General features: G+C 41.0%; 2 protein-coding genes across 2 annotated transcripts in view; one reads left to right on the forward strand and one right to left on the reverse strand.

The window, feature by feature from the left end:
• Window positions 1–468: 468 nt before the first annotated feature.
• hells (helicase, lymphoid specific) lies at window positions 469–11,550 on the reverse strand. The gene is made up of 23 exons (XM_061690187.1): window positions 11,339–11,550; window positions 10,425–10,522; window positions 10,101–10,219; window positions 9,902–10,024; window positions 9,753–9,794; window positions 9,643–9,670; window positions 9,444–9,502; window positions 9,327–9,368; window positions 8,993–9,220; window positions 8,269–8,451; window positions 7,899–8,042; window positions 7,508–7,704; window positions 6,023–6,116; window positions 5,759–5,920; window positions 5,355–5,497; window positions 5,094–5,238; window positions 4,823–4,906; window positions 4,072–4,191; window positions 3,813–3,929; window positions 3,562–3,721; window positions 3,219–3,315; window positions 3,020–3,096; window positions 469–1,068 (listed from the first exon to the last, which is right to left on the reverse strand). The coding sequence occupies exons 2-23, from the start codon at window positions 10,519–10,521 to the stop codon at window positions 980–982; spliced, it is 2,550 nt and encodes an 849-aa protein (XP_061546171.1). The 5' UTR covers window position 10,522; window positions 11,339–11,550; the 3' UTR covers window positions 469–979.
• Window positions 11,222–12,606, forward strand: part of ncapd3 (non-SMC condensin II complex, subunit D3) — a 34,569-nt gene continuing 33,184 nt past the window's right edge. Inside the window, exons 1-2 of the mRNA XM_061690186.1 lie at window positions 11,222–11,256; window positions 12,474–12,550. Of these exons, the coding sequence (XP_061546170.1) occupies window positions 12,499–12,550 (52 nt within the window). The 5' untranslated portion in view covers window positions 11,222–11,256; window positions 12,474–12,498. The remainder of the gene's footprint in view (window positions 11,257–12,473; window positions 12,551–12,606) is intronic.

Genomic DNA, 12,606 nt, shown 5'->3' on the forward strand with positions numbered 1-12,606 from the left:
GCCCACCCGCGACCCTGGTGAGGATAAGCGGTACGGCAAATTGATGTTTTTTTTTTTTTTACTATTCACATGCGGTGCAAAGGGAAGACCACCAGGAGGCAGTGACGCTCTGCCTCACTTGCCTACCCTGACCCCACATGACTGACACACACGCACACGCGCACACACACTGTGGCCTTTGCACCCCATTCCAGTTTTAGGAAAACTGATTTTCACCCCAATTCAGTAAGTAAACCCTTGCGCAAATGAGTACTTGAAAGACCTAAACTGAAATAAAACGGCTTTACAGGGTGCATTAAAAATGTTAATCCTGGAGAAAATAAAATAATGTAATACAGCAATTTACTGGATAAGATGCAAATACAATCTCCCCAAATTCAACTTCATTAGTGGGAAAAAAAATAAAAATAAAAAAACAGCAGTGGAAATATTTAACCTTTTTAAAAAAAATACAAAAATAAAAATGCATCACGGAACAAGGGTTTATTTGCATAAAAGTGCTTTTAAGAGTTGTTTCAACATTAATCGCGCATTACAAGCCTGAGGGCACCAAAAGGCTTCCAAATTAAAAGAGTAGTAACACAGAGTTTGAAAAACTTAAGGTTGAGTCTGACTTTTGTCAGATATCAAATATCACTGTTGTGGCTTTCATTGGCGATTAGTGTCCTGCTGTGTCAACGCTGCACAGAAAGTATATTTTCTTCGCTTTCAGTGTACTGAAAGCGTGAGGCAGATGGAACGGCGAGTACAGGGAGAGGCGGGGGAATGCATTAACAGAAGATTACAGGACGAAAAAAAAAATAAAAAAAAACAACAAAATGTACAATCAAAGCAGTTACAGTAAATCTTAACGTTGGAAAATAACAGACAGCAGAGCATATTTTTACAGCGTGTCCTTGAATTTTCCCAAGTCTGAAGTCACCTAAGCTTCAGTTTACTTCTAAGGGAATTTTAGGAAGAGGGAATATATCAGGTCTTTTTAAGTCAAGGTGATCTCTGATGATTCATCAGTCTCCACAACTCTGAAGACGCCAACCTTCTCGTTCCTCGCTGTCCCCTTTTCCTTATCTGAAAAGTCCACCAGATTAAGTCTCATCAGTATTATAGCTAGCACACCACATTCCATTCTTTTATGGGCGACCACCAACTAAATTTTATAGGTGTACATCTTTCAACCAAACCATTTCTATGAACGAACACCCACAGGTGTCAAGGTCTGGTGACCAGATGCAGCCCGCCCCTTAATTTAATGTAGCCCATGAAAGCTAATCATGTTTCTTGCTAAAATACCAATCCCACTTTCAAAATAAACTGAAAAATAGAACCATTTACTGGATTCTACTTTATTTATTTATTTATTTTTTTACACAGAACCATGTTGTTTCACTTTGTTGCAGCGTTTTACATCCTAGAGACGAAAAAGGTAAACCCTTTGGAATTTCTTACATTTCTGCATAAATTGGTCATCAGAATCCGAATCATCTTTATTTGCCAAGTATGTAAAAAAAAAAAAAAACAAGGAATTTGTATCCGGGAGTTGGGAGCCGCTCGAGGTCAACCATTTCACAGAAAATATTTTTGAGACAAAAACACAGCAGAGAGAGTCACTAAGCAATAAAAGGTTACCAGAAATGTGGTGATAGAATATTAAAAACTACACACTATTTAGTCTTAGCCTGAAGAACGCCTAGAAGTACTTTTTATATACTTTTTGGATAAATTAGCGACTCTTGTTAGTTGAAAAAAAAAACCAAAAAAAAAACAATGGGGCAAAAATGTCCCTCTGGGTGTCAGGGTTTATATATTTATATAAATAAATAAATAAAATACAAAAAAGTCAGGTAAAAAAAAAAAAAAAAAAAAAAAAGAAAAAGACCTTTTGGTTCTTTGAGTGACAATGATGTCAGTCCTGTATTTGGCTAAAGCCTTGAAATAAGTTCATTTGTATATATTGTACTAAGTTACCTCGGTAGTACAGACCAAATCGCCCATTTGCTTGTCAAGGAGAAAAATTGCGGTCCATGTGCAAGGATCTCAAAACTGAAATGCACTGTGAAAAATGTGCAGTTCCTCTCTGTATCAACAAAAATGCCATACCATAATGTCTAGTGTGAGTTCCTCTCTCTATCAAAACAGATTTTTGGCTAAGCAAAGAGCCATTGTGTTATTTTTTATTTTCCCCCCAGTTGTGATTTTGGCCTTGTGTTCTTGTTTCCATTGGCCAAAGTGTTGATGTGCTTCTGTGTTTTGGATCAGTCATTGTTACAGCACCCATCCTCCATTTTGCAAAATATCTTGATAAACTTGTGAATTCATTTTTACATTGATGATAGCAAGGTGTCCAGGCTCTGCGGAAGCAAAGCACCACCATACCCAGAATGCTCCTCCACCATGCTTCACAATTGAGCTAAAGGTTTGCTATTGGTGTGCTATGTGCTTTTAATGTTTTGCTTCAGCTGACACGCTAGTTTTTTTTTTTTTTTTTTTTCTTTTTAAACCCTCAGTGAGCATTCCGCGCGGTTCTCTTGCCGTCGTCTGTATAAGACGGCCACTCCCAACATTGCTGAACTTTCACCATTTAGAGAGATTTTGGCTCACCATGTACTGATAATTTTACATGTGCTTTTGTAACCTTTTGCAGCTTTATACAAAATCAACAAATGTTAACCGTGGGTCTTCCGCGAGCTCTTTTGAGTGAGGCGTGGTACACATTGGGTAATGCTTCTTGACAGGAGACAATTCTAAGATGGTGTGTGTTTTCTAGTGGCTAACCTTATCTCATTGACTGGACTCAAGGTGGGCTCACACCCGACTCATTAGTTTTTGGAGAATTCTTTCCCCTCCCTGACCTGTGAATGTTTACACGTTATTTTCAATAAAAATATTTGTTTTGTGTGGGATTAGTTTAGGCAGACTGTTTATTCTTCTGATTCAGACCAAGATCAGACCACATTTTATGACCAATTTATGTCGAAATTCCACAAGGTTCACACTATACATTTAATTCTTGAGTACCCACCTAGCAAGTCACTACGGTCCAATAAAAACGCCAGGTCTTTATCGCTGATCACCTTCCCCCTTGATGCTTTCACTTCCCTGGCAAGGACAAAAGTGACAGCCAACGTGAAGCTCAGTAGAGAAGAAAAAAATAAAAAATAAAAAAAAATAAATAAATAAAATAAAATAAAAAAGTGAAGATGAGTTATAGGACAACTTGCTTCTCAGTGCGTCTGGCTTGGAGCAGCTCCTTCAGCTCATCCAGATCAAGGCAGCTTTTAGTTTGGTTCAACTCCGCCCTGCCGCCTTTGAACTTATCTGGGTAAAAAAAGGCAAAGAAATTTAAATTAAAAAAAAAAAAAAAAAAAAAAAAACGAATTACCAATTCATTTAAGATTGAAATTTGTGGCTATTTCTAAGAAACCAACTGCCACTTTGGATAGATGATTCACTTTCCACATTTCTATGGTCACATTAACATGTTGGGCAAGTGCACGCTAGCCATAACATACTGCCCACCAAACAGACTATTTCACATCTTGTTCCGATAAAAAGTTGACCAACTCTTGTGGATGACCATCTGCTCCAGCTTCCTCTTGGCCGAGGCTCTCTCCAGAATCTTTTGGTCGATGGTGTTTGCCGTGACCAGTCGATACACCACCACTGGTTTGGTTTGCCCAATACGATGACAGCGGTCTTGAGCCTGCAGATCTGCCTGGGGGTTCTGAGAATAATTCATCACGTTAAAACCTAAGCTACAGCAGCAAACTGTGTCCTCCCCCCCCCCCCCCCCCCCCCCCCACTTGTTGACCTACCCAGTCGCTGTCAAAAATAATGACAGTATCAGCAGCCGTCAGGTTGATCCCAAGCCCTCCAGCTCGGGTGCTGAGCAGGAAAATGAAAACCTCTGGGTCTTTGGAAAACTTGGTCATCTGGAAGAAACACCGTAGCAGGGACACTTGTATTCAAAACAAGTGCTTTCGTAATTGAGAAGTTACATGGATGGGATGTACTTTATCCAACCCTAAAGCATGACACTCGCACCCTTCACCATGGTCTTATTGTTTTACTCACATTTTCATCCCTATCAGCGTAGGACATGCTACCATCCAATCTGCTGTACTGGAAGCCACGCAGATAGCAGTAATCCATGAGAATATCCAAGATGGAGGTCATCTGACTGAAGAGGAGTACCTTAACCACAACAACAACAGTCAAGTGTTTACTTTATTTGCTCTGGCCTTAATACTTTAAACTCTTGAAACATCTTCAAATCTATTAGTCAGGGCTCTGGCTGGGCCATTCAAGAACAGTCACGGAGTTGTTCTGAAGCCACTCCTTCGTTTAGCTTCTATTTTTGATCTGTGTCTCACGGAAGCACGACACGATCCGCTTTTACAGGTTGATAACACAAAACATTTCGAAGGCAACCTGTGAGAACAGAATCACACAGGTACCACTGTGTACATTTAGAATATCCCTGAAGGTTTGCTTTGTTTATTCTGTCATTTTAACGTCCACGGGCAGGGTCTCGAAACCCCGCTGGCGGACATCCACAACTCCACCCATTTTTGTAGCACAGCATTCATCGCTGACTAAAACCTGTATTTGGGGGGGGGCGCCCACTGCAAACAGACTCCACTCCTTGTAAGATTCAAATTCTTTAGGCTTAATTAATTGTGTATAACTTCCCAAAATAGGGTGCCATCAATTTCCGCATTTAGCGTTAGACAAGAACAGGTATTTTTTTTCCCCCCCCCAAGTTTTAAATGTACAACTATAACAGGCAGCATAACCACTTGGATTAAAACAGTAGCCGCTTTACCTTATGGCTTCGCTCCTTGAGTGCCGGGAGAAGCCGGTCCAGTATGAGAAATTTCCCAGAGCATTGCACCAGCTGCTCGTCGATCTGCATCACGAATAGGGAGAGAAGGTATCAAGCGAGACTGCAGCACAGTCTCGAGCCACCATAATGGACGACTTAAGTTGCCAAACAGGACAGCTATTCAAAAAAAAATAAAACAAACAAACAAAACAAAAAAAAAAAAACGACAGAAGTAATAAAAAATAAACATCCAAATGTTGATGTATTTTACCTTGAATTCTTGTGTGGCTGGATCCAGGGGGTATTCTACCAGGTAAGGATGGTTACAGCACCGTTTTAGCAGCATGAGAATATTCTGCATCTTGAGGTTGATCTGAGCATCCAGAGGGCAATGGACGTCCGGCACCGGGGAGGAGCTGGAATTGTAGGACGTGGGCGCAACTTGAAATAGGGACTGGCGCAACGTGGTTTATTTGCAGCAGATGACGAGACGCCTGCACTTTGTACAAGTCTGGCGGTTGTGGTTTCTGACCTCCGCTCCTGCTCCCTTTGGACCTTTTCCAGATACTCCTCCAAGCCTGAGGGCGTATCATCCTCGGCTTCACTGTAACGAACCAGCTTTCGGCTGCGGCGCTTCGGCCTGCCGCTCGACGTCAAACTCACAGGCGCTTCAGTCTGAAAGCATGTCCAAAAAAAAAAAACAGCTTTTAATAATAATAATAGAGTATTCAGGAGTATGAGCCACAGCATCGAAAAGCACGACATTTAATTATCAGTATATCGAAATCCGTCGGTGATCGTAGACTCTTTCACGCTGCTCCAACGCTCTGTCAAATCAAACAATTTTTAATATAGTGCTACACCAGTTAATGTTGAGATGTTGGTGTCATATGTTCCAATATTGTCCATAGTTCCTTAACTCGTGAGCGAAGATACCTGATGGTGACCAAGCACTTTAGCGATGGTCTTGTTCACGACAGCAGCGTAGAAAGTCTCCTGCTTCGCAGTCAGAGGGGCATAAACAATTATCTCTTTCTTTGGGGGAATCTCCAATGTCACATCAGCCTTCAGTCTCCTCAGCAAGAATGGAGTCAGAATCTTAAAAAAAAAAAAAAAAAAAAAAAAAGAAGATTATAGTCTGGCTCAACAACGCACGCGATTCAAAAGACTATCAGCTAAATAACGTGTTCGGGAACTGACCTGGTGCAACATGCTCAGGATGTTTCGTTCACGCTCGGCAGCCACCACACTTTCCGGCTCGCCGAGTGTGTCGATGTCAAACCAAGACTCAAAGCTACACAAGTTTAAAAAAAAAAAAAAAAAAAAAGGACTATTAGTGATTTTCTTGCATTAGTACAAACAGAAAAATGCACTGGAATTGTGCTTGAAGAGCTGACATACAAAAAAACATGTTGCATTCATGTGCTCGTAAGAATACAAACAAATATTTAAATTATTTGACCTGTGGGCCTACGCGACTTCACAAAGCTTTTACAGGTCGTCAACTCTGCATTATTTCCTTGGATGCACGGATGTAATTCATGCATTTCGATTTCTGATCGCCCCAGAGTTAATGCAAATGAAAACAAAAGAATTCACGACACAATAAAACTGCAGAATCCTGGAGAACTTATTTAAAATATGTTTGGGAGACATGCAGGATTGTGATTTGGATGAGTCACTTGTCAAATCTAAATGTGCTGATTTTCAAACAATAGTATTAAACTCTTTACCTCTGTGCCCAATGTTTAATATTTAGGTGCAATTTTTGCGACCAGAGCCCGAGTCTGCTATATATCTATATATTTTTGTTTTTAATCCAAGATATTTTTATGTATTGTTGTAAATTACAACGCAATGTTTGATATTCTTGAGAATTTAAATGTAATTGCTCTTAAAAAGGATGCATTTGAATGATGCTCTATTACATTCGAAAATTCATAAAAAAAAAAAAAATAAAAAATAAAAAAAAAAACGATACTCTTTTATCGTGATAGTTTCTGGGAAAATGTCATCCTAAACAATGTGTTATTGTGACAGCCTTAAGTGAATGGCCCATCAGAATTATAGTGGCAATAGCTGCGGATAATAGGAAGAATGATTGACTTCTTTATGAATAATGTAAAATTAAGGGCTGATTCGTCCCATAGTCCAAACCAACAGTGAACACCTGGCGCCAACAGTATACAAAAGAGCTTCATTAATAAAATATTGCTTTCAAAAAAAAAAAAAATTTTTTTAAAAAATGCACTTTTGGACATTAGAAATTGAACCTGGGAACAACCAAAGTCCATTTTCATACTTGGAAGACCAGATGAAATGTAAAATGATTAAGATGACGAGGGGGCCCCTCTTGTTTACAAATGGTACGGTCATAATTTCAGTGCTTACAAACAAGAGTGCGGTGAACTAGTTTGCGCAAGCTTTCATAAGAATCAAGCACTTTTACCAAATCCTACTTGTGGCTCCAGTCGCTAACTGCTACTTGAGGGCTGAAGTCAAGAGATACCGGGACTTCTGGGATCATTTTCTGGGACATTTTCCCTCCGCACCTCGCACCCAAGTCTTTAAAGGTTGGCGACATTGAATATTTAAAGCTTTAGGTTTTCCTTCACAAAGACTTTGCGCGGGCCGAATGTGCAAACCGGTCCGCCTGGTGAGCGTGTGGCTCCGAGAACCCTTTACCTCTTAAGGTCGTCAAAGACCTCCGGCAAGAGAAAGTTGAGAAGGGACCAGAGCTCAGCCAGGTTGTTCTGCAGTGGAGTTCCAGTGAGCAGCAGCTTGTTGTCGGTGGGTAGCAGCTTCAACTCCTGCACTAGTCGGCAGTTGAGGTTTTTGATTCTGTGGCCTTCGTCCACAATCAAGTACTTCCACTGACAGCGCTTGAAGGAACAAACAAATGGGAACTCCCATCATATATAGCGCTCGGCGAGTTGGTACTTCACTTAAATTACACATCTGCCTCAAAGCCTTGATTTCATGGAGTAAATGTAGAGATTCTTTTCAGATGGCGTCCACATTTTGTATTACTTCAATGTTTAACCCAGCTAAACGAGGAGGAATTCATCGCTGATACCTGAAGGAACTTTCGGTCGATCATGGCAATCTCAAACGAGGTGACGACGACAGGAAACATACTGAGGGACCCCTGGGATTTGTGTATGTGCTTCAACAGTTTGCCCCTCTCGGTTTGTGGGCCATGATAAAGCAGCACAGACACCTATAGGAGACAAATGACATTCGGACAAAAAAAAAAAATAAAATAAAATAATGATTCCAGTTTTCAGCTATTGGACTCAGAGAGACGCTAAAGAGGCAGTCATTTGGTGTTTGTAGCTAGACTTTAGATGTATTAAATTCCATATAATTGGATCCCCCCCCCCCCAAGAAATGATAGGTTTAACGGCAAGAGTACCGGTAATGTACTTAGTAGCCCACCCTCTCACCTCCGGCGTGAAGCGCTTGAATTCGTTGATCCAGTTGGGCAGAGTCGAGAGTGGCGCCACCACCAAGAACGGGCCCGTGACCTTCTTTTCAATCATCATGGCGATGTGGGCGATACACTGGATTGTCTTTCCCAGTCCCATCTCATCAGCCAGGATCCCATTGATGCCATTTTCCCACAACATCTGACATCAAGCATAAACTCGATTTATGGAGCACGGTCATTTTCAGTGTGAAATATTAAGTCCTCTTTTCCCCTTAAAATACTGAGATGGTAGCCTGTCTGTAAGTATATTACTGGTATGTAATTTTTTTTTTTTTTTTTTTTTTTTTGGACGCACACACTAAACCCCAAACTGTGGCTGTACTGTGCGTGTGCCACAGTAAAATAAGCCAACATTTTCAGTGTGTTGACCAGTTAAAAACCTTTGTGATGTATATCCCATGACGGTGGGACCAAATGCTATGTGGTAACACAGATGTAGGTTTCATTTAAAAAAAATAAAAAATAAATAATAATATTTAAAAAAAAAAAAAAAAAAAAAAAAAAAAAAAGATTAGGCGTCTTATCTAACAGTAGAAAGTCCTCCATCCCAATTTTCTGCGAAATATACTGCAGTCAAGTCATTACTTGAGGAGGAGTTCAACAAAAATGCTTCTCCAGAATTAAACCGCTATTTGGGCATAACAGCGTCGCGTTCTAAATCAGGTCGAAACGCCACTCACTCGAAGCCATTCGATGCCCTCGATCTGGTACCACCTCATGACCCCACCGGTGAAGAGCTGTGGCTGTTGAGCAGGAACCGGCTCGCCGTTCACTTTTCTGTCCGGGTCCAGGAGCTGTTGGGCATTGTCTCGCACCGTCTCGGCCAAACGATTCTTGATGTCTTCGTTGGAATCACTCATGTTCTCGATATCCTTGGCGTCGAGCTTCTTCGGGGCAGGGGCCGCTTCCTAATATGGAGTGTGGCACATGCATCCATAACACTGGTATAAAATGAAATCCTTTGCTGCCTCATCTTGAGAAGTTGGCCTGAAGTGTAAAAGAGCAACACATTACCGCTTCCTCCACTTTGACTTTCTTAGCCTGTGACATGATTTCCTGGAGGAAAAATTAAAACAGAACTCAAAGCAAGGAACATAAAAAGAAAATAAAAAGAGCCAAATGAGCCAATACTTCTTTCGATATGACATCAGCAATTTTGTAGTCATCCTCCCTTTGTCTCTTCTTTTTATCTAGTTAGGAAGGAACCAGACAAATTTAAAAAAAAAAAAAAAAAAAACAATTATATATATATATATTTTTTTAAATCTAACTGAAGAGAAGTAAACAACATTTGGAGTTTGCTTTTTCTGCTACACGAGCAAGCATCTACCTTTCCCAGGCTCGGTGCCGTTTGGGGTCTGCGTATAAAACACAGAGACACATACATTTACTAGGCCTGTGAGAATAGTACATTCATGTTTGGCAACAATATCCTCTCACTTTCTTGCCCTTCTTCCCAAGCTTTTCCTTCTTGAGTTTCTCCTAGTGAGCAGAGAGAAAAATGGAAGGACAGCTTTTAAGGACCAATCATTCCGAGCGCTAATCGATTCTAAATATTTATTCCCCCCTAAGGTGACGACATTCTTTACCTCGTTCTGTTGTTGCTCCATTTTGGTCAGCAGAAACTTGGAGTAAATGTTACTCTTCTTGAGCAAATGTTGTAGTCTTTTGAAGCGCATTTCATGAGTCTCTCTCTCCAACGACTGCCGAGCCTGGTGGTTTGAAACATAGCGTTACAGACCAACATCTGCAATCATGGTGATTGGTTTGGATTGATTAGCAACCAACCTTGGCCATCATTTCCTTCTCTTTCTTTTCTCCTTCTGCCATCAGATGCTGCTCCTCTTCCTCCATTTCTTTGGTGACAATTACTTCAGATGACATATTCCCAGTTTTTATACTGTTACCTTTGAGCAAAAAAAAAAAAAAAAAAAAAAAAAAAAACGATCAAAAAGACGCAAATGTCAGTGAGTGAGAATATTATTCCACCACACACATTTGAGCCACGTCGAGCAATATTTCGGAACGGGTGTGTTTGCGCGACATTATGAGTTGCGCTCCAGCGGGCACTTTTTTGCTTCCCGTTTGGGGTAAGGTACTTGGCTTACTCACTCTTAGTAGCTCCCGTCTCCATGGCTGTCCCCAGCGGCTCCTCGGACTCATCAGGTTTGGGGCAGTGAGGGGAAACACTTCGAGGTGCTGGTCTCATGCTGAGAGGGATGGCAAGAAGAGGTAAGCACGCAGAGGAGAGGGAGAAATGGAACAGAGGGAGCAAATCGCTCCTCCTGGTGCTCGAAAAAAAAAAAAAGGTGACCATCACTGGATACACAAATGGAACATATTAGGCATTTGTTATTAAAAAAAATAAATAAGATAGCAATTGTTGCACATACGCACCCTACGAAAGGTGTGAGCAGACAAGAAAAAAATATCGTCAGAATATTCACGAGTGTTCCGTGAGGATAAACGGCACGGAAAATGAATGAATGGAAAACAAGATAAATCAACACATATTTGACACCGGAAACTAGTACGCCGCCTAATCGTTCCGCCGGAAATGCACAAGTTGCGGTGCAAAAAAAGACCTCCCAATCTTAAAAAAAACAAATTATTATTATCTTTATTTTGTTATTTTTTTTAAACCGTCTACACTCGACTTTTAGTGTGCTCCGATGTTGTTGTTGGCATCATCGGCGCATTTCTACTTTGCACGATAAATTGCATATTTGTTTAAATATCGAGAGTATGTAAATTGTTTGCCACGTGCTGACTAGCAGTGCGAAAATTAAATGTTCAGGTTACGCCAAGTACTGCATATGAACGCAATGCAAAAGTGTACGCGTGATGCGCATGCGCAAAGTATAAGTGATTTAAAAATAACAATAACAAAAAAATTGGACGCAAACTGATGCAACGTACCAGCTCGTTGTTTCCGAGCGAATGGGTAAGGCTTAATCTATAGACAGCGTAAATATTTAAATTCAAAAGAATACGCTAGCCAATTACAAAAACCAGTTCGTCCTTACCTACGCGTCAATTTTGTAGTCACAGATAGCTTATCCCAGTGGATCCGAACAACTGGTTCGTTACAATCCAAACGCGCATCGGTTTAACTGGACTAATAACACAAAGGTCTTTCCTCTTTTGGGACCGCTGAGTTTCAACGTTGTCAACGCACAGACGTGAACGCTTTGGTTGAGATTTGTAAGTAAAAGGTCACAGCACCGTCATCCGTGATCTGAACGTTTACTTTGAAAGAAAAGCTCTGACTTCCGTTACTTTCTGCAAATAAATTTGACTGGCTTGATGCATGCAGTAGTGTTGAAAGGGCGTGCTTTGCTTTTCTTTCGCGCCAAAGTAGGACGAACACACTATATATTAAATATAGGGTTTACGTAAGGAAGGTAAATATTATTGTATTTAGTGATTAATGCTAAAGGAGAATGCTTGTGACAATAACATGCACATATAAGTTATAGAAAACATAAACACGATGTCATGTCATGTCACATAAAATATTATGGATAACTAAGAAAAACATTAGGTACCGCACCCCTCAAATTGCGCAAATGGACCAAACCGGGTGGTGTCGAGGCTTGCGTCATCTGGGGTAGGAGCCGGAAATAATGACGTACGAAGCTTCGCTTGGCCGACTGTCCCACGTGACCGCTTCAGGAAATGGTTCAAAATTTGGCGCCATGTGCGACACTTCGACACAGCAATATAGAGCCCCGTCAAGCAGCCCCATGAAAATGTGACTTTTCGCGCCCTTCTCCAAAATTGACAAACACATCTCAATAAACTATAAACTCATATTTATAGAGGTGCGCCACTGGCCAAGGAGGCCCGCACATTGCGCTTGATCCAGTTAACGCACAACGCCGCACAATCACAACAAGGGACCTGGGAATATCCTTTCACATGTTAAGATCATTTGGGGGGCTTTTATGTTGCAATTGTTCTGTTTTGCTAGAACGCGATTTGGAGTTGACAAAAAGTGAGCCTCGTACAAAATGAGCAAGTTGGGACTTAATTTCGGCGTCCATGCATTGTCTTCTATGAGAATCTCGACCTTCCCAACATGGCCGCCACGTAGGCACGTCGGCCAGCCGGGCTGCTTCAGTTCGCTGGTGTATCTACTGTTCATATCTATGGGTGCAGAACTCTCGTGGCGGGTTTATTCAAGATGGAGTTGACGTCTGCGTTGCAGTTTTTGAAGCTTCACCAAGTCCCACAAGGTAAAATTTGCCAACACGAGTCGATCGCACACAAAATAACGTTACTTGAACGAATC

Source organism: Phycodurus eques, chromosome 11 (genome assembly GCF_024500275.1).
Source record: "Phycodurus eques isolate BA_2022a chromosome 11, UOR_Pequ_1.1, whole genome shotgun sequence".
Classification (NCBI taxonomy): Eukaryota; Metazoa; Chordata; class Actinopteri; order Syngnathiformes; family Syngnathidae; genus Phycodurus; species Phycodurus eques.